At 61.8% G+C, this 25,999-nt stretch overlaps 1 protein-coding gene across 3 annotated transcripts in view; it reads left to right on the top strand.

The window, feature by feature from the left end:
• Positions 1–10,719: 10,719 nt before the first annotated feature.
• Positions 10,720–25,999, top strand: part of PRKAG3 (protein kinase AMP-activated non-catalytic subunit gamma 3) — a 19,494-nt gene continuing 4,214 nt past the window's right edge. Inside the window, exons 1-12 of one of the 3 annotated variants that reach the window (XM_065561356.1) lie at positions 10,720–11,047; positions 14,010–14,049; positions 14,741–15,276; positions 15,490–15,571; positions 16,168–16,226; positions 16,793–16,838; positions 17,424–17,478; positions 18,058–18,184; positions 19,639–19,804; positions 21,951–21,988; positions 22,314–22,460; positions 24,788–24,881. In XM_065561356.1, coding sequence (XP_065417428.1) covers positions 11,015–11,047; positions 14,010–14,049; positions 14,741–15,276; positions 15,490–15,571; positions 16,168–16,226; positions 16,793–16,838; positions 17,424–17,478; positions 18,058–18,184; positions 19,639–19,804; positions 21,951–21,988; positions 22,314–22,460; positions 24,788–24,881 — 1,423 coding nt within the window. In that variant the 5' untranslated portion in view covers positions 10,720–11,014. Of the gene's footprint in view, positions 11,048–14,009; positions 14,050–14,740; positions 15,277–15,489; positions 15,572–16,167; positions 16,227–16,792; positions 16,839–17,423; positions 17,479–18,057; positions 18,185–19,638; positions 19,805–21,950; positions 21,989–22,313; positions 22,461–24,787; positions 24,969–25,999 lie in introns of all 3 variants that reach the window. The other 2 variants (XR_010591496.1, XR_010591495.1) reach the window with 2 other exon arrangements.

Genomic DNA, 25,999 nt, shown 5'->3' with positions numbered 1-25,999 from the left:
TTCCTCCTGCTCCTTTCCCCGCTCCGTGCCTCAGAGCCACCCCCCTTTTCTCCCCGCTCTTCGCCTTGCCGGCTGACCCTCCTCTCTGAGCTCTCACTGTACAGCCCTGGGAGCTGGGGTGACCCGGGCGAGGGCCGGCGGCCGCAGCCTCTGTTAATCCAGCCACTGGCTGGGAGGGCGCCCGGGGCCAGGGCTTGCATTTCTTGGCCGTGTAGCTACATTCGCACCTTCCAGCCGCCGTGCACCAGGGAAGGACGCTTGCTACTTGCGTGCTCGGTGCTGACTGACAGGTCGGCTGACTCCACGCGAGCCTGACACTTAAGAACTCGCCCCAGCTGTCCCCAGCCCTGTTCGTGTTCTTGGGAGTGGATTGCTGCTGCTCGGTTGGCTTGGGAGGGAAGGTCCAGTCCTGAGGCCTTCTCCTTAATGGAGGAAAGGACTTAACCCCTTTCCCCCGCACCCTGAGGCTCAACCCCTTATCGCAAGAGGCCAGAGCCACGTCCCGGCGTGCGATTGTCCATCTCGGACACACACACACACACACACGGACACACACACACACACCCCCACCCACCCGTCATATTAAAAATGAGGGCTGGCCCCTCTATTACCTGGAGCAGGGCTGTGCGTCTCTGACACGCTGGGTCAAGGTTGGGCTTTTCCAGATCTGACACAGCTGCTCTGGCCCCAGGGGGGAGCAGCTTGGGGAAAACCAGCAAGGGGGAGGGGGAGCGGGCTGCTGTAAGTTGAAGGCATCTTGCGGCTGGGCCCCGGGCTCGCTCACGAGGGCCCTGCTGGGGGGCAGGGGAGCTGGCCGGTTGCAAGGCCACCTGCATGAAGTAAATGCCTTAAGGGGGCGTGGACGGGAGGTCCACATTCAACAGACGGTCGAGGGTCTTCTCGGCGTCTGGCACAGTGATTGCCTAAGGGCTGCTAGCACCAAGGAGCCGCTGTCCTGGTCTCGCTGGAGGCCAGCACAGGAGCTGGGTTCGAGCGCCAGAGCCCTGCTGTAACTCCGGCGCTGAGATCAGGAGCTGCCCCCCTTCCATCTGCATCCTGCACATTCCAAGCCCAGTTTGCCCAGCCCCTGGGCCTATGGAAAGGGGGAGATGGACCCAGCTCTGCAGAGGTGCTGGCAGTGCCACTCAGCAGTGGGCTGCTAGGACCCTGCCTGGCACTACGGGGGAATTGCATGGGCCACCTGCAGCTGGACTGTCTCTCCCTCTCCCCCTCACCCCCCATCCTCATCTCCCTGCCAGGAGAGGCCCCATCGGGCTGGCAGGCCCCCCCCCGCCTTCAGCCTCTCCCTCCCCATACTACTCCTTCCTCCTCAGCCTGCCCTGCAGTGGAGAGGAGAGAAGAGGAGAGGGCTGCCCCTCCTCGGGCATGCACACGGCTCGCTGTGGTGTCCCCTTCCCAGTGCCCCAGCAACCCACTTGGTGCTTGCTGGGCCATTGGATTCACCCGCCTGGCTAAGCGGGGCCACCCATCTCCTGGGGGACTTTGTCAGTGGCGAGCTCGGCTGTCAGGGACGCTCCCCCTCGGCCTAACACAGGGGTGTTAGCGCCAGCCCTGCCTCGGGTTCTACCCCACGACCTGACAGAGCGGCCAGGGTGAAACCGGAGAGGCCTGGGGGGGTTGTCCTCCCTCCCCAGTGGCCAGTGCCTTAATCCCCCATCCTGGCAGGGGCGGAGGGACACAGTCCTGCCAGCTTAGCAGGACCCAGGGCCTTGCCCTCGGGCAGGAACCAAAGCCTCTGGAAATCCTGGCATGGCTTAGATGAGGGTCAGCCAAAGCACAGCTGGCAGCCCATGCCCCTGGCGAGCACTTCTCCCGCTTGGGCCAGGCCCCCGTTGTGGCCTTCCTTGGCCAATGGCCTTGGCTGGACATTCCCAGTTATTCCTCCGCGCCCTGGCCCTAATCCTGTCCATGCTGCCCCGCCAGAACTGGAACTGCTGCGGAGAACGGGGCTGCACAGCGGGGCCGGACACCGTGTCCGTGGGAGGCTGCCCCAGCATCCTGCCGGCACGTTACGTGTTCTGAATTCCCGGCTGCGTGGGTAGCTCCCCGCAGGGGCCGGAAGTCTGAATTTCTGCGGGGTGGTTGCTGGTTTGCTGGAGGGAGTTCCAATAACCGTTGTAAGTGCGGAGCGGCTCTCAGCATCGGCCTGGGCTCCAGCCCTTGCCCGCCGGGCAGCCTGCTGGCGGGCGAACCGCTGCTGGGTCTGGGCCTTCCCCACGGCCCTCCGCCTTCTGCCTGCAAAGCCTGCCCGAGCGGGCGCTTGGCCCATTGGCCCATCCGTGTGCTTCCTTCTCCCTCGGGCTGGCGCTGTTCTGTAGCCACGCTCCCGCCACTTCCCCCGGGGCCCTGTACCCCGCTCTGCATGCACTGTATGAAGGTGGTACCAGCACGCCATCTCCTGGGGAAACTGAGGCACAGAGCTGCCTCCTTCAGTTACCTGATGCTGGCTTCCTACCCACTAGTCCTCACGACCTCCTGCTTCAGAGACGGTAAGGTTAGAAGGGAGTGTTAGAAATCATCTCCTGGGACCTCTGGGACGACATGCTCCCTGTCGTTTCGGCCTGGCGCGAGGGTCCGAGCGGGATTCAGAGATCACACCCACGGCCTTCGAGATGCTCAGCCCACCTGCCTTGGTACACGTGAGCTCGTTATGCCTTTTATGAGCTCCGTTAACGAGGCCTCGCTCACATCCATACAGGACCAGGGCAGAAATACGGCTGCATCCTTCCTCTGCACCTCTTCCTCTCGGCTCCAGCTCTCACGGCTGCCTGGCTGGGAGTTCAGGGGGTTACTGGAGCCAGAGAGGATCCTTCTATAAATAGATCTGCAGCCCTCGCCCAGCTGCCAGCAAGCCGCAGACTAGGGCAGGGAACGTAAAGAGCCCTAGGGAGGGAGCGGGGCAGGGAGCCTGGCCCAGCGCGGGCTCACAGGAGCAAGGCAGACAGGAGCTGTGGTGGTAACAGGCTGGCTGCAGCATCTGCCAGCCCTCGCTGCCTTCGGAGCATCCCCAGATCCTGCTCCCAATGCACCCCCACAACCCTTCTCCCCCTTCCTTTGTGCTGCCAGCGCCCGGAAGAGGGGTTGGGTGCGAGCGCCCGTCTCCCCTCCTACAGCAGGAGCCGGGGGTTCTGCCAGCCTGGCCAGGCCCCCCGTGCTGCACTGAGGGACGGGGAGATGCTGCAAGACCCCAGTCAGCGCAAAGGAACTTCCCACGCCGAGCTCATGGCCTGGGGCTGACTGCTCAGAGTCCCAGCCAGGCCAGCAGCTGTGGGGGACTCGGCCCTGCCTGGCCAGGTCCTGGGGAGAGCAGGGCTGCGGTGACCCAGGCGGGGAAGGACCAAGCCCCAGCCCTGTGCGTCTGGAAGTTGGGGTAAAGTCATGGGGCAAATTCCCCTCTGGGGTAGAACTCCCCTGAGTCCTGGGTGGCAGGGCAGGGTGAGATGGGGCCAGGAGCGCTGCGCCCCGGCTGCTGCGGGTCACGGATGGATCCGTGCTGGGAGCAGGCGTCTGGCCTGCAGAGCTGGGCACGGCCACTGAGCAGGACAGGGCTCTCCGGCCAGGGATATGCCGGAGTCGGGAGGGGCTAAGCCCACTGGTCCCTGGGGCCCAGGGATCCCTGCAGCCTACCCCAGCTGCTCCGGGCGGGGAAGCACTAGCAGGTGCCAGGCACAAGGCATCTGGGGGCCGGGGGGCGGCTGGATTCCCTGTTTGGAGCGTGAGTCACCCCTGAGGAATTCCCTATGGCAGCAGTGGGTGAGGAGGGGGAGGGGAGCTGGCAGGGCCCCGCAGCCGCTGGGAGCTGGGGTCGCAGCGTGGCGGGGAGCATGGCACGGGCGGAGGTGGGGCTGGGTGCCAAGGTGGGACGTTCTGCGGGTCAGCGCCAGAGCAGAGTGCGGGGAGACCCCGACCCTTCCACCTGCAGTGAGCTGGTCTCCCCTCAGCGACCCTGCGACAACAAACCAGTGCACCCGGCCCCTGGCAACCCTACCATAACAAACCAGCGCGCCCAGCCCCCTGCGACAACAAACCCGTGCACCTGACCCCTGGCAACCCTACAATAACAAACCAGGGACCCCGCCCCCCGGCGACAACAAACCCGTGCCCCCGGCGACCCTGCAATAATGAAACAGCGCCAGAGGCCCCCAGCCTGGAGAAGCGAATCTGGGACAAAACAAAGGTGTTTAAGGCCCGGCTTGACAAAGCCCTGGCTGGGATGATTTAGTTGGGGATTGGTCCTGCTTTGAGCAGGGGGTTGGACTAGATACCTCCTGAGGTCCCTTCCAACCCTGCTATTCTGAGAGTCTCTGATTCTAAGTGAGGGGCTCCCTCGGGACTGGCTCTGCCCCACCCAGTGCTCACCGGGCTCCCTGCAGGCTGGGGGCTCTGCCCGGCCTCTCGCAATGTGTGTCTGAGCCCCCGGCCGAGCTCACTGCCCCTCGCTGGGCAGCGCGAGAGCCTTCTCCAGCGCAGCCCCGGTGCTGCCCTGCCCACCTCCCTCTGCCCCGAGGCTGCCCCGCTGCATTTCATCTCCCCGGCAGCCCCCGGGACTTCCCCCTCACTGGCTCCCGTGGCCAGCTCGCTGCAGGGTTACTGGCCTAGCTGAGTCACTGATTCACCACCCTAAGCACAGCCCTGGAGGTGTCGGGCACAAATCCGGCCTCCTTCCCCACCCTGGCCTCCCTTCTCCGTCCCCAAACACCCCCCATCCATCCGTCCCCTTCCAACCTGTGTGTCTGTCCCCAAACACCCCCCCATCCATCCACACCCCCCAACCTGTGTGTCCGTCCGCAAACACCCCCCCATCCATCCACACCCCATCTGTGTGTCCGTCCCCAAACACCCCCCCATCCATCCACACCCCAATCTGTGTGTCCGTCCGCAAACACCCCCCATCCATCCGCCCCCCATCTGTGTGTCTGTCCCCAAACACCCCCCCATCCATCCACACCCCATCTGTGTGTCTGTCCCCAAACACCCCTGTGACGTTATTGACATAAACTGGGACCGTATAGATCATTGTTGCAACCAAGGTCCTGTAGTGGCACCCAAATCTTGTATAAAGGGGGTCAAATGGGGTGTCTAGGACAAGGTTATGGTTTACTGGTTATGATTATGCTGTCTAGATGTGTGTATCAGTTTTGTAGTTGAAGTTATGAATATTGGCTCTATACTGTCTGTATGGCAAACTTATGCTATGCTTCTGGGTGACATCCCAGACAAGCTGAGATTAGCTCTGCCTAGCCTGCTTGATGGCCCATTGTGACGAACTGGGACTGTTCTTGCTGGGGTGTGTGAATGCTGACAGGGGAGTGTGACTAGGATGGTCTGCATCGGGGGATGGGAGCCGGCCCAAGGGAACATACCTGAGCTTGTAACATGAGAACCCAGGAGGGGGTTGGAGGTCAGATGACTCCGGGGCCCGGGAAACTGAACAAAGGCTGTGGGAGGGGTCGCTGAAGGCAGAGTGCTGGAAGCAGGCTGGAAGGAGGCTGGAGAGATGGCTGGGAGGCAGAGATGGCTCTGACCCCCCAAGGGGGTGGGCTGGCATGCCCTGGGACCCCAAGCTGGACCTAACTGAGGGGGGCCCTGTTGTCTGTGCCTGCAAGACCTGTCTTGGACTGTATTCCTGTCATCCAAATAAACCTTCTGCTTTACTGGCTGGCTGAGAGTCATGGTGAATCGCAGGAAGCCGGGGGTGCAGGGCCCTGAGTTCCCCAATACTCCGTGACAACTGGTGGCAGCGGTGGGATCTACTGCACCCCGTGGACGGCGCTTCCTGCAGTAAGTGACTGGGGAGCAGTAAAACGAAGGGGGATGGACGGGAACCAGGCCTGCTGAAGAGTGGGAGAGAGACGGTTATTACCCCTGGGAGTGTGTGACCAGCGAGAAGGACTTTTGCAGTAACAGGGTCCCCCGGGGGGATCGCAGCGAGTGGTCCCAGGGGCGGAGGAGTCTGCAGCTCGACCCTGGCAGAGAGGTGGTGACCTCGAGAAGGGCTGGCACACTAGGGGTCCCCCTGGGAACTGTGGGGAGCTGTGAGCACACAGGCCGGTGAGTGGCCAGCAGGAAGATGTATGCCCAGCGGCTTAAGAGCGACCTGGTGGAGCTGTGCAAGCAGAGGCAGCTGCGCATTGGGAGGCTCACCAAAGAACAGCTCATTGCCCAGCTGGAGGCGGAAGATCGTGCGAATGAACTGATCCCTGTGTCTCAGGGAAGCAGCCTGGCAAATGCAGCGCAGGCACCAGTGTCTGTCCCAGCTGGGAGTGGTCAGCCGGCTGCTGAGGGCTTCCCGAGACCCCTCCTTCCTATACCTAGGGGAAGGGTGGGGAGGAGCCCAGCAAATACCGAAGGCGCCGTGACCCCCCCGGCCAGCAGGGGGTCCCCCCGGCGAAGCTCGCCGGCCAGCAGAGGATCCTCCCGGCGACGTTCGGCATCCGGGGAGCGGAATTGGCTGGAATGGGAGAAAGAGCTAAAACTGAGAGAGCTGGAGGATCGTGAACGACAGAGACAGCATGAACGGGAGGAGAATGAGAGACAGAGACAGCATGAAGAGCGACAGCGTCAGCATGAACTGGAACTGGCGAGATTGAAGGGCAGCGAACCCCCGGCTGCGGTGAGTGAGGGGGGACCCAGGACTGCACGGAGCTTTGATAAGTGCATCATGGCCCCATACAAGGAGGGGGAGGACATGGATGACTTCCTGGAGGCCTTTGAGACGGCCTGCGAGCTGCACCGGGTGGATCCCGCGGACAGACTCCGGGTCCTTACCCCCTTACTGGACCCCAAATCCGTGGCATTGTACCGCCAACTGGGAGAGGCAGAGAAAGGGGACTACGAACTATTCAAAAGGGCCCTGCTACGAGAGTTTGGGCTGACTCCTGAGATGTACCGGGAAAGGTTCCGGGGTCAAGATAAAACCCCTGAGATCTCATATTTGCAACTAGCCGTCCGCATGGAAAGATACGCCAGCAAGTGGGCTGGTGGGGCCCAGACGAAGGAGGACCTGATTAAACTGCTGGTACTGGAGCAACTGTATGAGCGGTGCCCATCCGACCTGAGGCTGTGGTTGGTGGACAGAAAGCCAGAGAACCCGCGACACGCCGGGCAGCTGGCTGATGAGTTTGTAAAGAGCCGGTCAGGGGGTGGCAGGGAGGAGCCCCAAAGGAACAGGCCCGCCGCGATGCAGAGAGAGAGTCACCCTGGGACCTCCCAAAGAGGGAATATGGGGAATCCCCCCCCACGGGGAATGCCCAGCGTCAGGGACAACCGACCGGCTCGAGGGGACCCACAGGACATGAGCTGCTATTACTGCGGCCGAAGAGGCCACGTTCGGGCCCAGTGCCCCAAGCTCAAGGACAGACTGAGCAGACCGAACCCGCATAGGGTTAACTTGGTAGAGGCCCAGACGGACGAGGGGCAGGCTTCTCACGCAAGAGGGGCTGGCAGCTTATCAACTGCTCAAGAGAGAGAAGGGCCCCAGGCCAGCTCCTCTAGGGGGCTGGATGCCCCAGACTCAGGGTTTTTGGTTTATACGGTGGGCGCGGGGCTGTCCCTCCGGAGAGAGTACCTTGTTCCCCTGGAGGTGGATGGGAGGAAGGTCAATGGATACTGGGATACGGGCGCAGAGGTGACGCTGGCCCGGCCCGAGGTGGTGGCCCCAGATCAGGTGGTGCCCAACTCCTACCTGACCCTGACGGGGGTGGGCGGAACACCAGTCAAAGTGCCCGTGGCAAGGGTACACCTGAAGTGGGGGGCCAAGGAGGGCCCCAAGGATGTGGGGGTACACCCGTATCTGCCCACTGAGGTATTGATGGGGGGGGACCTGGAGAACTGGCCAAGCAACCCCCAAAAGGCACTGGTTGTGACCCGCAGTCAGAGCCGGCGAGGGGCCCTGCGCCCTGGCCTTGGGGGGGGTGCCTTGCCTGAGGCGCAGGACCCTAACCTGGTGGGGAGGGAACGCCCAGGGACGCGGCTCAGGGAGGCTGCAGCTTCGGACCCAGCGGGCGAGAAAGAGCAGGTGGCCATCCCTGTCCCAGCTGCTGAGTTCCAGGCCGAGTTACAGAGAGACCCCTCCTTGCGGAAGATAAGGGACCTGGCCGACCTCAATGCGGTACAGACCATGGAACGAGGTGGCCGGAAAAGGTTCCTGTGGGAGAAGGGGTTCCTGTACCGAGAATGGGCTCCCCCAGGGAAAATGGAGTCAGGGGGGATCAGGAGGCAGCTGGTGGTACCCCAGAAGTATCGCCGCCAGCTGCTGTGCCGGGCCCATGACATTCCCCTCTCAGGGCACCAGGGAACCTGGCGTACCCAGCAGAGGCTGCTACGGAGCTTTTACTGGCCTGGGGTCTTTGTTACTGTCCGACAGTACTGCGGATCCTGTGACCCCTGTCAGAGGGGGAGGAAGGCCTGGGACAAGGGGAAAAGAGCTTTAGGACCCTTGCCCAGCATAAAGGATCCTTTCCAGAGGGTGGCCAAGGTTAAAAGGGCGGCTCTAAACCAAGAGAGCCCAAAGCACAGACCTCCAGACTGGAGCGCTGGGAGAAGACCACAGCCCAGTTGGAACCCCAGAGGTATGGGGGTGGGAAAAGGGCACAGGCCGCATAAACCTTCCCACATGCGAACTGCGAGTGCCATCAAGCACCCCCGACCTAAGGGGGGGCGTGGAACGGAAGGGGCCTGGTGTAATTCTCACCAAGGAACTGGAGGGATGCGGGGGCATCCATGGGAACGGGGGTAGGTTCGAACTTCCCCGGGTCACTGGCTAAAGTGACCCTGCTCAGTTCGGTCTCGAAGGGGGGAGAGATGTGACGAACTGGGACTGTTCTTGCTGGGGTGTGGGAATGCTGACAGGGGAGTGTGACTAGGATGGTCTGCATCGGGGGATGGGAGCCGGCCCAAGGGAACATACCTGAGCTTGTAACATGAGAACCCAGGAGGGGGTTGGAGGTCAGATGACTCCGGGGCCCGGGAAACTGAACAAAGGCTGTGGGAGGGGTCGCTGAAGGCAGAGTGCTGGAAGCAGGCTGGAAGGAGGCTGGAGAGATGGCTGGGAGGCAGAGATGGCTCTGACCCCCCCCCAAAGGGGGGGGCTGGGATGCCCTGGGACCCCAAGCTGGACCTAACTGAGGGGGGCCCTGTTGTCTGTGCCTGCAAGACCTGTCTTGGACTGTATTCCTGTCATCCAAATAAACCTTCTGCTTTACTGGCTGGCTGAGAGTCATGGTGAATCGCAGGAAGCCGGGGGTGCAGGGCCCTGAGTTCCCCAATACTCCGTGACACCCATTAAGGACCATCAGCTATACAATGGACCCATTGAGAGAAGGCAGATACGCCTTGTACCTCAGCAAAGTATGCAGGGACTGGCCCATGTGACTCCAGACTCCATGTTGCTGTAATCTTCCACAGTAAGAACAAAGAGGTGTTCTTACACCTGGAAAAGACTATATAAGGCTGATGCCTGATCTCCATCTGGTCTTCAATCCTGCTTCTTACCTCTGGAGGAACTTTGCTACAAACTGAAGCTTTGAACAAAGGACTGAGGACCCATCCCAGCGGGGGATGTATTCCAGAGACTTGATTTGAACCTGCAGTTTATTCCATCGCTGCTGCAAGCCTGAACCAAGAACTTTGCCATTACTGTATGTAATTGATTCCATTTAACCAATCCTAACTCTCATCTCTATCTTTTTCCTTTTATGAATAAACCTTTAGATTTTAGATTCTAAAGGATCGGCAACAGCGTGATTTGTGGGTAAGAGCTGATTTGTATATTGACCTGGGTCTGGGGCTTGGTCCTTTGGGATCAGGAGAACCTTTTTCTTTTACTGGGGTATTGGTTTTCATAACCATTTGTCCCCATAACGAGTGGTACTGGTGGTAATACTGGGAAACTGGAGTATCTAAGGAGATTGCTTGTGAGACTTGCAGTTAGCCAGTGGGGTGAGACTGGAGTCCTCTTAGTCTGGCTGGTGGTTTGCCTTAGAGGTGGAAAAAACCCCAGCCTTGGGCTGTAACTGCCCTATTTGAGCAATTTGTCCTGAGTTGGCACTCTCAGTTGGGTTCCGCCAGAACCGCATTGTCACAACCCCCCATCCATCCACCCCCCCAACCTGTGTGTCTGTCCCCAAACACCCCCCATCCATCCGCCCCCCCCAACCTGTGTGTCTGTCCCCAAACACCCCCCCATCCATCCACACCCCATCTGTGTGTCCGTCCCCAAACACCCCCCCATCCATCCACACCCCATCTGTGTGTCCGTCCCCAAACACCCCCCCATCCATCCACACCCCATCTGTGTGTCTATCCCCAAACACCCGCCTCCATCTGCCCCTCCCCAATCTGTGTGTCCGTCCGTCCCCAAACACCCCCCTCGCTCCATCTCTCCCCAGGCCCATTCTCTCTGGCCGACCCATTTAGCTGCAGAGAGAAGCTGTGGGGGGGGAATATGTGTCATTGGACCCATTGGGGAAAGGCCCTCGACACGAGGGCAGAGCGTGCGATGCACAAGGAGTTCACACGCGTTGCCAGCACCCGTCCCAGGGGAAGCGGGGAGTCGACCCGCTGCGGTGCCCGTGCGGAACCAGCTGTGCCGTCCAGCCCCTGGGAGAGCCCATCTGGACCCCAGAGCCGGGCGCCAGGCGAGCTCAAATTCTGCCCTTTGCCCCTGTCTGTCCCCAGCCCAGGCTGTCTGTCTGCCTGCAGTTCCCAGGCTAGCCCCCATCCCGGGGGGGGGGGGGCAGCTCTCTAGTTCAGGGCACGGTTTTGTTGGGCTCCCCGCAGCCCGGGCAGTGGCCGTGGGGCCGTCTGTTGAGCAGGTGTCTGGCTGCTGGTCGTCGCCCCGCGGGCCCTTCCAGCCGGCTCCAGCGTGTCTCCGCTGAGTGCCTGGCAGGCCGCTCCCATCCCAGCAGTGCGGGTGCCAGGGCTGACACTCAATCTGCCGGGGCTGGGGAGCGAGCGGCAGGCCCAGAATAGCAGCGCTGGCGCGGGGACTGGCATGGAGCAGCTCACGGCCCCGGCTGCGCAGCAGGTAGGGCAGGAAACCGGAGGGGTGGCCAGGGTGCCCTGTTTGGCCAGGGAGGGGCCTTGGAGAGGGGATTGCCTTGGGCCCCTCCTGCAGCCGTGCCAGCCCTCGGAGTAAGCCAGGGGGACTTCCTGTCCCAAACTGCACCCACCGACTTCCGGCTTCCTTTCAGCCCTGCAAGATCAGCGTTCACCTCCACCCCCGAGACCCCCTCCTGCCCCTGCAGCCACCCCCTGGCTTCTCCCCATCCCCCTTCCCTACCTGTCACCCCCAGCTGCTGCCCACTGCCCCCTGCCGGCCCTGCCCTGTGGCAGTGCCCAGCCGGTTCCCCGGGGCAGGCGCTCCAGGCTGCCAGCTGCGAGTCCCATCTCGGCTGAGTTTACTCTGCCTTTGGCTCTGGTTTGGAACAAAAGCACAGCCAGCGGGAACCTGACACCCGCAGGCGTTTCCCCCGGCGATGCTTTTCCCTCCCGGTGCGTGCCAGGCTGCTCTGTTATTGTAGGGTTGCCCCGCAGCGCCGGGCTGGGCACGCTGGGTTTCGGTTGTGAGCACTGGGTTTGGGTTTCCTAGGGCAGCCCGGCAGGGTTTGACTGTTGTAGGATTGCTGCTGAGGCGGGCATGTTAGTTTGTTATTGTAGGGTTCTAGCAAGCGCTGGGCTGTGTGTGCTGGTTTGTTATTGTAGGGTTGCTTGCTGGCAGGAGCTGGATTTGGGTGGATACTGAGCCATGCATGGTAGTTTGTTATTGTAGGGTTACTTGTAAACACTGGTCTTTACACACTGTGATTTTGGGGCTGCTGGGCTGTGCACACTGCTCTATTATTGTAGGGTTGCTTGCAGGGCCACTCATGCTCAGGGGGTTGTTATTGTAGGGTCGCTCGGGACTGTCCAGTTCCTGGCCATTGCATTTTTTTTTTTAAATAGAGAAAATCAGAGGATTACCCTTCGATTTAGGGAGACCCCAGCTGGGTTCCTTGGGGTCCAGCCGAGGGGCAGCGGTTTTGGGGGAAGGGATAGTGGTTCGGTGCCTGGTGCTAAGCACCATGGTGCAGCCTGGCCCTGCCCGGGGGCACGGAGCAGTCCACGTGCTGGTTTCCCCAAGGGCTGGCTCTGGAGTCTCCGGTCCCAGCTGGGGGAACGTGGGCGTCGGGCACCACTGCCCGTCCCTGAGCCAGCTACCAGCTAGAGCCAGGCGCATTGTCCAGTCCCAGCTACTCAGTGCGAGGGGGAAGGGCAGCGGGAGGCAGGGATCTGGGTGGGCTCGCCCCTTGCACCGGGAGGGCAGGAGACGGGAGCTGGTGCATTCCCTCCCGAGCTGGGAAGGGAACCCAGGCGTCCTGCCTCCCGGCCCGGTGCCCTAGCCGCAAGCCCAGCCTTGAGAGACTTGCTCTGTGGAGCTCTGACCTCGAGGCCGGCTCAAGTGGCCCCGTCTCCTGCCTGGAGTCCCGAGCGCCCGTTTGGGCAGCAGCGCCGGGCCGGGGTGGCCTCCCGGGGCAAACGGCCAGCGGGTGCCACAGCCGTGGTGCTCCGCAGAACGGGGAGGACGGACTCCCTCTGCCTCTGCCTCCAGTGCTGGTCAGGAGCAGCCCACGACCTCGCTGCGCCCGGTTCCTAGCCAGCGGCCGCCCCCTGCCCTAGGGGGCAGCTCAGCCCCCCCCGCCCTGGGCCTCTCCGGGCCTCCGTGTGTCTGGGTTAGTGTGTGTGCCTGGGGGTGTCTGGGGGGTGTCTCTAGGGGGGGTGTCTGTGATGCCCCCCAGGGCTCAGTTTCCAGGGGCTGGGGAGTGTGACCATGAACCGGCCCCGGAGTGTGTGTGCCTGGGGGTGTCTCTAGGGGGGGTGTCTGTGGGGTGTGTCTCGGGGGTGTCTCTGGGGGGGTCTGTGTGTGTGGGTGTCTGAGGTGTGTGTCTGGGGTTGTCTCTAGGGGGTGTCTGTGTGTGTGTGTCTGGGGTTGTCTCTAGGGGGGTGTCTGTGATGACCCCTCCTCCCAGGGCTCAGTTTCCAGGGGCTGGGGAGTGTGACCATGAACCGGCCCCGGAGTGTGGCCTCCAGTGTCTCTGCAGCGGCTCTCTGGGGCCAGGCCCCTTTGGGGTCAGCATGAGACGACTGGGGCTCTGGGGCTGGACGTGGCCCCTCGGGCAGTGCCAGGGGCCGGGCACCCGTCGCTCCCAATGGGGGGCTCCTGGTGGGGGGCTCCGCCCCTCTGGGAACCGCTGGTCCGGCCACTGACCCCAGACTCCAGCGGTTCCCCTCCCCCAGTGCTGCCCCCTCAGCAAACTCCACTGCCCTGCCCCCAGTCGCCCCCAGCCCAGCCCCACGGCTCTCTCTCTGCCCCAGGCCTTGATCACTGGACCCTCACCCCTCCCAGCTTCCCACCTCTCCCACCGGCTCACCCCACATACCCCCCCCATTCGCCCCTCCCAGCTTCCCACCCCTCCCTCCAGCTCACCCCACATACCCTCATGGCCTGCCCCACGGCAGCCCCTTTGCCCCTTCCTGGCTCTCCCCTGCTGCCCCTCAGTGCCTCTTCCCAAGCCCCCGCCAGCCCCCTAATCTTCCCCGCTGCCCCTGCCCACATCCCTCTCCGTCCGCAGTGCCAGGGCGAAGGCAGCATGTCCTCTGTCGCCCGCTGACATAGGACCCCTGGGCCTGGTGCCCGGCGAGCATGTGACCAAACTGCCCGGCCAGCCCCAAGAGGCAGGGAGCGGGTCCTCCCCCGCCCAGCCCCATGGGCAGCATGGCCCAGGCTGGAGATCCCGGCCTGGCACCTCCAGGCCCAGCTCTCCCCAGCGTTCCAGATGGGCAGCTCCGGGTGGGGGGCGGATCCGTGTGCAAAGCTCTGGGGTGCCTCGAGCAGGGGGCTTGGCACATGCCATGCGCCAATGCCCCGGTGATGGGCATGAGAGCCTGACAGAGCAGGTGGGCGCTTGGCTCCTGGAGACACATGGGCTGGCTCTTGTCTCTCCCCCCAGGTACGGCTGCCGGCCACACATCTCCACTCAGAGGAAGCAGGTAGGTGGGGGGCCGGCGGGTGGGCTGGGGGGCACTGCCCGGTTGAGTGGCTTCGCTCATCTGTGCAGCGAATGCATCGCTCCTCAGCCCCACAAGCTCTGCTGATGCCCCTCACTCCCGACCCGCAGCCCCCTAGTATCCCCCCATACCTCAGTACTGCTCTGCTGATGCCCCTCCCTCCCGACCCACAGCCTCTCCCTTCAGTACTGGTTCTCCCTTCTGGTTAGACAGCTAATTAAAGGCACCAGAGCGGCCGCACCCGCTCAGCCTGATGATGCCCCGAGCCCAGGTGCGTCTCCCACCAATTCCCTATGCCCGTGAGGACAGTGTGACCGTCGCCCCACCCCTTCCTTTCCTGGGGGGCCGACCCTTCCTGACTCAGCTGGAGAGTCAGTGGCCACCCTGAGCCCCAGATACATCCCTGGCTTGTCACGGTCACAAACAAGGCTGAGACGCACCTGAAACTGCTCCGGCCGCACCCCGAACTCGGGGCTGGGGGCCCTGGCACATGTTGCCCGTGGCCCGGCCAGCTGTGGGCATTTGGGGCAGGAATGGCTGGGGCAAAGCGAGGTGCCAGCTTCTCAAGGGGGAAGGGCTCACGCGGCAGCAGAAAGTGCTGTGGGGGCCCCTGGCGTCACCCTGCCCCAGGCCTGCGGGGATGGAGGCCCAGTGTGTGACCTCGCCCCACTAGGTTCCTGCCTAAATCCAGATCTCAGGAGAGCAGGCGCTGATGCCAGGATGATGGGCTCCGGTACCAAGGATGCAGGTTCCAACGCCAGGGTGAGGGGCTCCAGCAAGGGCTCCGGTACCAGGGATGCAGGCTCCGATGCCGGGGTGATGGGCTCCAGTGATGGCTCCGGTACCAAGGATACAGGCTCTGATGCTGGGGTGATGGGCTCCGGTACCAGGGATACAGGCTCCGATGCCGGGGTGATGGGCTCCAGTGATGGCTCCGGTACCAGGGATGCAGGCTCCGATGCTGGGGTGATGGGCTCCAGCGTGAGCACCGAGGCTGGGCAGGCTGGCTGCGACGCTGGCACCGATGCGGAGGCCGTGGACTCAGACACCAGGAGCCTCCCTTTGCCCGCCGTGATCCCGGCGCTGTGCCCAGAAGCCGCGTTCCAGGGCCCCGAGGCCGAGCCCTACATGCATTTCCTGAGGAACCACCACTGCTATGCCGCTGTCCCCACCAGCTCCAAGTTGCTGGTGTTCGACACCACGCTGCAGGTGAGAGCCGAGGGGCTGGGCCATGGGGCTGCCCTGGGTGTTAGGGGCTGGGGGCAGGCGGGGTGAGTGGTTCTGGAGGTGCCCGATCCCTCCCTCCATCCCCAGCAGTCCTGTAGCCCCGTAAGGCAGGGTGGGGGGCGAATGGGGGCTGCCCTGTCGTTCCCCCCCCCCCCCATCACCAGTGGTCTCACAGCCCCTCTGCTCGGTTTGCAGATGAAGAAGGCCTTCCTGGCGCTGGTGGCCAATGGGGTGCGGGCCGCCCCCCTCTGGGACAGCAAGCAGCAGTGCTTTGTGGGTGAGTGCCGCGGGGGGCAGCGAGTGCCAGGCAGCCTCGGCTAGTCGCGATGGCACAGAACGGGGGGCTGCATCATGCGCCCTGCGCTGGGATGCCCAAGCCCTGCTGGATCGGCAGGGGTCTCAGCGACACCCACCCCCACGATGCCCGGTGTGGCACCGACGCCCCCCTTGATGCCCAGCATGGCACAGAACCCCTCCTGCTCCAGGGCACTGTTTACTCCTGGCCCAGTTCCCACACCCCTCTCTGCTTGGCCTCGCGCCCATGAAGCCAGTGGCTCTGCGGCCGCTGGCACGTGACCCGCTGGATTTGTTCACCCCTTGTAGGCTGGCACCCAGGTGGCCCCTGTTTCTGGCTCAGTGGAGAGGCCAAGTCATGAATGGGCCGTGGGGCCCGGCTGCCTCTTCTCCTGGGAGTGGGTGGGGGCGCCGTACCATGGGGCACTGCGTGGGGAGCTGAGGGTGCTACCGCCCAGCCGGTGTGCGCCCTGTGGGCAGATGGCTTTGCCCGGCAGGGCTGTGAAGCCAGCCGCTGGGGAATGGCCGTGGTGCCCCCAGCCAGCTGCCCCCACTGACCCTGCCCATCTCTTCCGCCAGGGATGCTGACCATCACGGATTTCATCAACATCCTGCACCGCTACTACCGGTCCCCACTGGTGAGCTGGCCAGGTCTCTGCCCTCCTGGGGGCGGCTCCCCCCCCAGATCAGACTCCCCCCGCAGGCGGGGAGAGGGCTCAGGAACCGCTTGTGGGGTGGGAAGAAGGGCGGGCAGGATGTTACACCGCTGGGCACGTGCCGGGGCCGTTGAGCTCCTGGTGTGGGGGCAAGGCAGGGAGGAGCTGGGAGGGGGGAGCTGTGTTAGTGCTAGAGGCAGAGCGTGTCCCCTGGGCCACGTCCGTCCTGGTGCCAGTCATGGGAGGAGACAGGATCCCAGGCTAGATGGGCCTGTGGGCAGACCTGCTCGGGCAGACCCCGGGTACGTCCGTGTGGGTGCCCTGCCTTTGGGATCTGCCTCCCCAGTGTGGCGTGTGACGCCGGTGGGGCCTGAACGGCCATCTGACGCCAAGGGGGGGCCACATTGCCACCCCGTTGAAGTCCCCCTTGGGAGTCGCGCAGCCAAAGGCAGCCCCTGACCAGAGGCAGTTCCCCAGCAGCCCCCCAACGGGTCCCTGTTTGCCACCTGTCCGGGCATCCTGCCTCACCCCCTCTCCCTGCATTGCAGGTGCAGATCTATGAGCTGGAAGAACATAAAATTGAGACCTGGCGAGGTAGGGAGAAGGGGAAAGAGGGGGAGGAGGGAAGGTGTGTGTAGGTGCAGGGGCCTGGGGGGGTGTATAGCATGGGGGTGGGGGGGTGAGGTGGGGGTGCGTTGGGGCGGTGGGAGTTACAGATCCTTCCCCTGCCTGATCCGCCCCCCCCCGGGCCCTGATCCCTTGCGGGGGGCTGCCCTGGGCACCGGGAGCTGCAGGTCAGATGCTGCTGCCCCTGCTCAGAGGATCTGCCCGCCCCAGCCTGCCCCACGGGCCTGAGCTGTCTGGCACCTGCACCCTGCTGCCCTGGCGCCCCAGCCATGCCCTGGCGGAGACCAGGGCAGACTCCAGCCCCCCTGCTCGCCCCCTCCGCCAACCCGCAGCCTCGGCTCCCCACTCACCCCCCTCGGCTCCCTGTTCGCCCCCCCAGAGCCTCGACCCCCAGGTCACCCCATCTATCTGTCCGCCCCCTCGGCCCCCAGCTCGCCCCCTCGGCTCCCCTGATGAAGTGGGTTCTAGCCCACGAAAGCTTATGCCCAATAACCGTGTTAGTCTCTCAGGTGCCACAAGCATTGAGCAGATCACGCCCTGTTTCCTTTCCAGAGGTTTATCTGCAAGGCTCCCTGAAGCCCCTGGTCTCCATCTCCCCCGATGACAGGTAAATCCACCCCCAGCCACATGTGGGGAACACCAATGGGGGGGGGTGCCTGTCTCTGGGCCGGCTGCCCCCACTGCAGCCCCACTGGCCGCCCCAGATGGAGCCTGCCAGGACCTGGCTGCCGCAGCCCCTAGAGCCAGGCTGGTCCAGGTGAGAGCCCGGGTGGGGAGCTGGGGCAGGCCCTACACAGAGTCTGCCCCACAAGGGAGCCAAGGGGTGGGGATGTTATGGGGGGCAGTAAGGAGAGCTGGGGGGGCGGTTGGGAGATGAGGGGGTGAGGCCAAGAAACAACCCAGGTGTCCGGGCCCCCAGGCCACTGCTCTAACCTTGGTCTGCCATCCTGGGCGTGATGGGGGGCAGGGTGGGGGGCTGGCAGGGGCAGGACCAGAACCCCCCAATTGGCAGAATATAACACCGGGCTAGATCTGAGGGGGGGCAAGAGTCTGGGGCGATGGGGCCAAGGAGGGGGAGCAGCAGACCCCTGGAGCCCCCACTCCCTGGTATTACTCCAGAGGGCCCTGCAATTCCTGCCCAGCCCACCCCCCACCCTGCCCATATCACTGCCTCGGTCTCCCCCAGCCTCTTCGACGCCGTCTACCGCCTGATCAAGAACCGGATCCACCGGCTGCCGGTGATCGAGCCCGTGTCCGGGAACGTCCTGCACATCCTGACGCACAAGCGCATCCTCAAGTTCCTCCACATCTTCGTGAGTGGGGAGGAGGCTGGGGGGCATCAGGGCCCCTCCAGGAATTGCTGAGCCAGCCCCTCGGCCCCCCAGATCGCCCCCATGGGGGGGTATGGGAGGGTGGCACCCTTGTGCCGGCAGCGACCTTGCAGTGCCTGCTGCGCCCAGGGGCTGGTGCGGGGGGGGGGGTTAGGCCTGTCCGTGCGGGGGGCGTGGGGCGTGTAGCAGGGTGCATGGGGCGGCGGAGGGGTGGCCTGTGTTGGGGGCCGCCTGTGTTGGGGGCCAGCGCAGGCCGGGGCGTGGGGGGAGGGTTGCTGTGTGCAGGCAGACATGGCCGTGGGTCGGGTGTCGAGAAGTGTCTGCCTTTGGGCAGGGGGTGATGGAGGTGTACAGGCGGGGGGGGGTATTCGTGCAGCGGGTGCAAATGGGCACATGCCTGCAGCCCCCCACGTGTTACACACAGGCATTTGTTGTGCATGTGAAGGGCTGCATGCATGCAGCATGTGTGCATGGGGTGTGTGCATGCAGGGAGCATGCGGTGTGTATGTGGGGTGTATGTTAGGGTTGTGTGTGTATGTAGTGTCTGTGGGTGGGGTGTATGTGCAGGTTGTGTGTGCATGCAGTGTGTGTGTGGGGTGGTTTGTATGTGTGTGTGTGTGTACGTGTGGGTGGGTGTATGTGCGGGTTGTGGGTGCATGCAGTGTGTGTGAGGTGTACGTGCGGGTTGTGCGTGCATGCAGTGTGTGTGGGGTGGTGTGTAAGTTTGTGTATGCGTATGTGTGGGTGGGTTTATGTGCGGGTTGTGCGTGCATGCAGTGTGTGTGGGGTGGTGTGTAAGTTTGTGTATGCGTATGTGTGGGTGGGTTTATGTGCGGGTTGTGCGTGCATGCAGTGTGTGTGGGGTGTGTGTGTGTATGTGCAGGTTGTGCGTGCATGCAGTGTGTGTGGGGGTGTGTGTGAGATGTACGTGCGGATTGTGCGTGCATGCAGTGTGTGGGGGGGTGTAGGTGCGTGCACGCAGTGTGTGTGCGTGTGTGGGGTGTACGTGCGTGCACGCAGTGTGTGTGCGTGTGTGGGTTGTACGTGCGGGTTGTGCGTGGACACAGTGTGTGGGGGGGTGTACGTGCGTGCACGCAGTGTGTGTGCGTGTGTGTGGGGTGTACATGCGGGTTGTGCGTGCACGCAGTGTGTGTGCAGGGCATGTGCATGTACCTAGCTCCTCACTTGCTGCACTGTACCATGGCTGGGGGGATCTGCTGGGCCGTTGCCCTTGGCCTGATGCAAGGGAGCCCGGGACCAGCAGTGGGGACTGGAGGGTGTCACCTCGTGCTGCCCTAGAGCCCAGAGCACTGCCCAGCGTGAGCCCAGAATGCAAACCCGAGCCCCGTCCCTGCCGGCCTAGCCGCCTCCGGCAGCAGAGAGCCCTCGGTGTGTGCCCGGAGCTGCCCCTGATCACTGCCCTTCTCCCGCTGCAGGGAGCCATGCTGCCCAAGCCGCGCTTCCTGCACAGAACCATCCAGGAGCTGGGCGTGGGCACCTTCCGGGACATCGCCCAGGTGCTGGAGACGGCACCCGTCTACATGGCCCTGGAGATCTTCGTGGACCGCCGGGTGTCGGCGCTGCCCGTCACAAATGAAGCCGGTACGGGCAGAGACTCCAGGGCACACCGGGCAGCCCGTCTCCCTGGCCTCTCTGGTCCCAGTCCACCTCCAGGATCCCCCCTCTGGGCTCCTGTAACGATGCTGGTTCTGGCGGGACCAATTTAGGACAAATTGCTCAAACAGTTACAGCCCAAGGCTGGGGTTTTTCCACCTCTAAGGCAAACCAAACCAGCCAGATAAAGAGGACTTTGGTCTCACCCCACTGGCTAACCACAAGTCACACAAGCAATTCCCTTAGGCACTCCAGTTTCCCAGTATCACCACCAGTGCCACTCGTTATGGGGACAAATGGTTATGAAAACCAATACCCCAATAAAAGAAAAAAGGTTCTCCCGATCCCAAAGGACCAAGCCCCAGACCCAGGTCAATATACAAATCAGATCTTACCCACAAATCACGCTGTTGCCAATCCTTTAGAATCTAAAATCTAAAGGTTTATTCATAAAAGGAAAAAGACAGAGATGAGAGCTAGAATTGGTTAAATGGAATCAATTCCATACAGTAATGGCACAGTTCTTGGTTCAGGCTTGCAGCAGCGATGGAATAAACTGCAGGTTCAAATCAAGTCTCTGGAACATCCCCAGCTGGGATGGGTCCTCAGTCCTTTGTTCAAAGCTTCAGCTTGTAGCAAAGTCCCTCCAGAGATAAGAAGCAGGATTGAAGACAAGATGGAGATGAGGCATCAGCCTTTTATAGTCATTTCCAGGTGTTAGAAGAACACCGTGTCCCGGAGTCCCCGGGCGATGCTCTGGAACTGCTCCCCACAAAGCCAGTCAGGACTCTGGGGAGCCTCCTCTCCCTCGGAGCAGACCGTCTTCAGAGCAAGAAGCTCACACGGCTTCACCTTCCTGGGTCTCTCCTTGGAGCATTCAGCATATGCCCCTCCGTGCGCTTCCCACAGCGAGTCTGCCCCGGCGGGGTCCTGGGGAAGCCACAGGGTTCTGCACCCCCCACTTCGCAGTCAGACGTGACTCTCAGCCAGCCAGTAACACAGAGGTTTATTAGATGACAGGAACATGGTCTAAAACAGAGCTTATAGGTACAGAGAACAGGATCCCTCAGCCGGGTCCATCCTGGGGCCCAACGAGCCAGACACCAACGTCTGCCCTCACTCCCTGTCCCCAGCCAGCTCCAAACTAACTCACCCTCCAGCCCCTCCTCCTCTGGGCTTTGTCCCTTTCCTGGGCCAGGAGGTCACCTGATCCCTTTGTTCTTCAACACCTTCAGCATCTCCTTGCAGGGGGGAAGGGCCCCGGCCATTAGTTGCCAGGAGACAGAGTGTCGGCCATTTATGCACACTGGCCCTTTGCTCTGCAACAATCTCACCCCCTAGAGACTTAAGAAATGCATAGGGGAAACTGAGGCACCCACACAGTATTCAGAGGAAACATTAAGAACAGCCCCACTTCGTCACACACACCTTTGTTCTCACTGTGGAAAATTACAGCAAAATGGAGTCTGGAGTCACATGGGCCAGTCCCTGCATACTTTGCTGAGTTACAAGGCGTATCTGCCTTCTCTCAATGGGTCAGTTGTGTCGCTGATGGTCCTTAATGGGCCATCCAGCAGGCTAGGCAGAGCTGACACCAAATGTCTGGGGTGTCTCCCAGAAGCACAGCATAGGTTTGAAATACAGACAGTCTAGAGCCAATATTCATAACTTCAACTACAAAATTGATACACACATATAGACAGCATAATCCTAACCAGCAAATCATAACCTTGTCTTAGACACCTCATTTGACCCCCTTTATACAAGATTTGGTGCCACTACAGGACTTTGGTTGCAACCATGTTCTATATGGTCCCAGATTATATCAATAATGTCACAGCTCCTCCAGCTGCCCTCCTTTAGTCCCCCAACCCACAGCCATCCTGAGCACCCACTGTCCCCTCCCCCCGTCCCGCTGTGCCATGCCCACCCCACACCGGCACCGGCCTTGTCTTCCCCTGAGCCACGGCTCGCTCCCAGAATCGCTGTAGGAACCGGGGCTCCTTGGATCCCCCTTTGTGACCCACTGTCCCCATCATGCCTGGGCTGCCCATCTGACCCCAGTGCCCCCCACCGCCCTGCTCTGCTCCACCAGTAACCCCGGCACTCTCTCTCTCTCTCTCTCTCCTTCCAGGGGAGGTTGTGGGCCTGTACTCCAGGTTCGACGTGATCGTGAGTATCAGCACTGGGGCTGGATCGCTGGGCTCTAGGCAGCGGCCACGGGCCGTTACCTCCCCTCCCCTCCTCCTCACTCCTTCCACCCCAGAGTGCCGGGCAGGGATCCTTTCCCCGCCACCACAGTGCAGCCCCCTCTGGGGCAGAGCATGGCGGCTGTTTGACAGGGCAAGAGCTTAGGGGGGGAGTGAAGGCGAATCCACTAGCTCGGGCTGTGGGGTGGCAGAGACAGTGGGGCTAACCCCCCATCTCACACAAGGGGGCAGGCATCTCCGGTGCCATGCCTGGACCCTGACCACGGCCGTCTGTCCCCTGCCCCCAGCACCTAGCTGCCCAGAAGACCTACAACAACCTGGACATGAGCGTACGGGAGGCGCTGAAGCGGCGAACGGTCTGCCTGGAGGGGGTGCTCACCTGCCACCCCCACGAGACCATGGGCGACGTCATCGACCGCATCGTAAAGGAGCAGGTAGGACTCCGATCCTGCTCCCGGCCTCCGGGGCCAGTGCTGGGCCGGGCCCCTGGACCCGGGCCCCATCTGAGCATCCGCCTGTCCCCCCGCTCGGCTTCATCTGTCCCCGGACTCGCTTCCCTCACCCCGACTCCAGCACTGCCCCAGGTCTCCTGGCAGATCCTCGGTGAGGCTCACCCCCTTTGTGACCCCCGACAGGGGTCTGTCCCCCCCCATGGGCTCTCGCTGACCCTGATCCACTGCCATATACCCCCAGTGACCCAGCCCCCACTGAGTTACCCTGATCCCCCGAGTACCCCCTGTCATGGAGTCCCCGGGCGATGCTCGGGAACTGCTCCCTATGAAGCCAGGCAGGACTCTGGGGAAGTCTCTTCTCTGTGAGCAGACTGTCTCCAGGGCAAGACGCTCACACGGCTTCACCTTCCTGGGTTTGACCTTGGAGCATTCAGCATATGCCCCTCCGTGCGCTTCCCACAGCGAGTCCGCCCCGGCGGGGTCCTGGGGAAGCCAGAGGGTTCTGCACCCCCACTTTGCAGTCAGACGTGACTCTCAGCCAGCCAGTAAAACAGAGGTTTATTAGATGACAGGAACACGGTCTAAAACAGAGTTTGTAGGTACAGAGAACAGGACCCCTCAGCCGGGTCCATTTTGGGGGGCTGTAACGATGCTGGTTCTGGCGGGACCTAACTGAGAGTGCCAATTCAGGACAAATTGCTTAAACAGGACAGTTACGGCCCAAGGCTGGGGTTTTTCCACCTCTAAGGCAAACCAAACGAGCCAGACAAAGAGGACTTTGGTCTCACCCCACTGGCTAACCACAAGTCACACAAGTAATTCCCTTAGACACTCCAGTTTTCCAGTATCACCACCAGTGCCACTCGTTATGGGGACGAATGGTTATGAAAACCAATACCCCAGTAAAAGAAAAAAGGTTCTCCTGATCCCAAAGGACCAAGCCCCAGACCCAGGTCAATATACAAATCAGATCTTACCCACAAATCACGCTGTTGCCAATCCTTTAGAATCTAAAGGTTTATTCATAAAAGGAAAAAGACAGAGATGAGAGCTAGAATTGGTTAAATGGAATCAATTCCATACAGTAATGGCACAGTTCTTGGTTCAGGCTTGCAGCAGTGAGGTTCAAATCAAGTCTCTGGAACATCATTCAGTCCTTTGTTCAGAGCTTCCATTTGTAGCAAAGTCCCTCCAGAGGTATGAAGCAGGATTGAAGACAAGATGGAGATCAGGCATCAGCCTTTTATAATCTTTTCCAGGTGTAAGATCATCTCTTTGTTCTTACTGTGGAAAATTACAGCAAAATGGAGTCTGGAGTCACATGGGCCAGTCCCTGCATACCTTGCTGAGTTACAAGGTGTATCTGCCTTCTCTCAATGGGTCAGTTGTGTAGCTGATGGTCCTTAATGGGCCATCAAGCAGGCTAGGCAGAGCTAACACCAACTTGTCTGGGATGTCTTCCAGAAGCACAGCATAGGTTTGAAATACAGACAGTATGGAGCCAATATTCATAACTTCAACTACAAAACTGATACACACATATAGACAGCATAATCCTAACCAGCAAACCAGAACCTCGTCTTAGCCACCTCATTTGACCCCCTTTATACAAGATTTGGTGCCACTACAGGACTTTGGTTGCAACCATGTTCTATATGGTCCCAGTTCAAATCAATAATGTGACAGGGGCAGCGAGCCAGACACCCCCGTCTGCCCTCACTCCCCATCCCCAGCCAGCTCCAAACCGAAACCCCCTTCAGCCCCTCCTTCTCTGCTGAGTTCCTTTCCCGGGCCAGGAGGTCACCTGACCTCTTTGTTCTCACACACCTTTAGCATCTCCTTGCAGGGGGGAAGGGCCCGGCCATTAGTTGCCAGGAGACAGAGTGTCGGCCATTTATGCACACTGGCCTTTATCCCACCACCTAGAGACTTAAGAACTGCATAGGGGAAACTGAGGCACCCACACAGTATTCAGAGGAAACATGAAGAACTATCCCACTTCGTCACACCCCCTCTGACCCAGCCCCCCCACTGACTGACCCTGATCCCCCCACATACCCCCTCTGACCCAGCCCCCACTGACTGACCCCGATCGCCCCACGATGCCCCCTCTGACCCAGCCCCCACTGACTGACCCCGATCGCCCCACATACCCCCTCTGACCCAGCCCCCACTGACTGATCCTGATCCCCCCACATACCCCCTCTGACCCAGCCCCCACTGACAGACCCCGATCCCCCCACTATGCCCGCTCCCTGCCCGCCCTGGCCCCGCAGGTGAGGCTGACGCGGGTCTCACTCGGCCGGCAGGTCCATCGCCTGGTACTGGTGGACGAGAAGAAGTCGTTGCGGGGCATCGTCTCCCTGTCTGACATCCTGCAGGCCCTGGTGCTGTCGCCCGCAGGTATCGATGCTCTTAACTCTTAAGCCCGCGACGCTCCGTCCTGTCTCCATCTGCACCCTCCATTTCCTCCGCTTCTCTCTGGCTCAGGTAGGCTCAGCCCTCGGCCTCCTCCCCCGCCGCTCGCTGCCGCCTTGCCACCCCCACGGGACGGGGTACGCTCCTGGGACCCCCGCCCGGCCGGCTCTGCAGATCTGTATTGCTCTGCAGCCGTAGGGCCTGGCCTCCCACGGCGCCACGTCCGGTCACCGCCGAGGGCTCCGTCCCGGCTCCCCCGGACTCGGAACCCCTGTGCCAATGGGGGACCGGCCCCCACTCCGGCCGCAGGGGCTAAGGGCAAATCGCAGCCGCCATTGCTGGGTGTGTGTTGTGTGTGCCACGGAGTGTGGGGGAGCCCAGGCCCTGCACCCCCGGCTACCTGCGATTCCCCAGGACTCTCCGCCCGCCAGTAACACAGAAGGTTTATTAGACGACAGGAACACAGTCCAAGACAGGTCTTGCAGGTACAGACAGCAGGACCCCCTCAGTCAGGTCCATCTTGGGGGGCCAGGGGAGGCCAGAGCCCTGTCTGGGCTCCCCTCCATTTCTCCAGCCAGCTCCAAACTGAAACTCTCCAGCCCCTCCTCTCCCTTTGTCTCTTTCCCGGGCCAGGAGGTCACCTGATCACTTTGTTCTCCAGCACCTTCAGTTGGCACCTTTGCTAAGGAGGGGCCCAGGCCATCAGCTGCCAGGAGGCAGGATGTCGGCCCTTCTCTGTGCAGACACCATCACACTGGCCCTCTCGGGCTCTGCAACCATCACACCCCCTTATCCCACCACCTAGATACTTAAGAACTGCATAGGGGAAACTGAGGCACCCACACAGTATTCAGAGAAAACATTAAGAACAGTCCCATTGCGTCACAGTATCTGCCTTGGTTTCGCGCCTGGCTGGGCACAGATAGGGGTAGCACTTGTGGGGGGAACGCGTTTGCCGGTGGCTCTGCAGAAGGCTGCTTGGCAGAGCTTCCGAGAGGCCTGGGGCCCAAGCCCCCCCCCATGCCCCTGGGCACAGTGGGGCCTTTCCTCCGGCATGCGCCCACCTTACTGTCTCCCCCCCCCCTTCAGCCAGTCACCTCAGT

This window comes from Chrysemys picta, chromosome 11, assembly GCF_011386835.1.
Source record: "Chrysemys picta bellii isolate R12L10 chromosome 11, ASM1138683v2, whole genome shotgun sequence".
NCBI classification, from domain to species: Eukaryota; Metazoa; Chordata; order Testudines; family Emydidae; genus Chrysemys; species Chrysemys picta.
The sequence above is the reverse complement of the archived record's forward strand: the minus strand, read 5'-3'. Positions and strand labels throughout refer to the sequence as shown.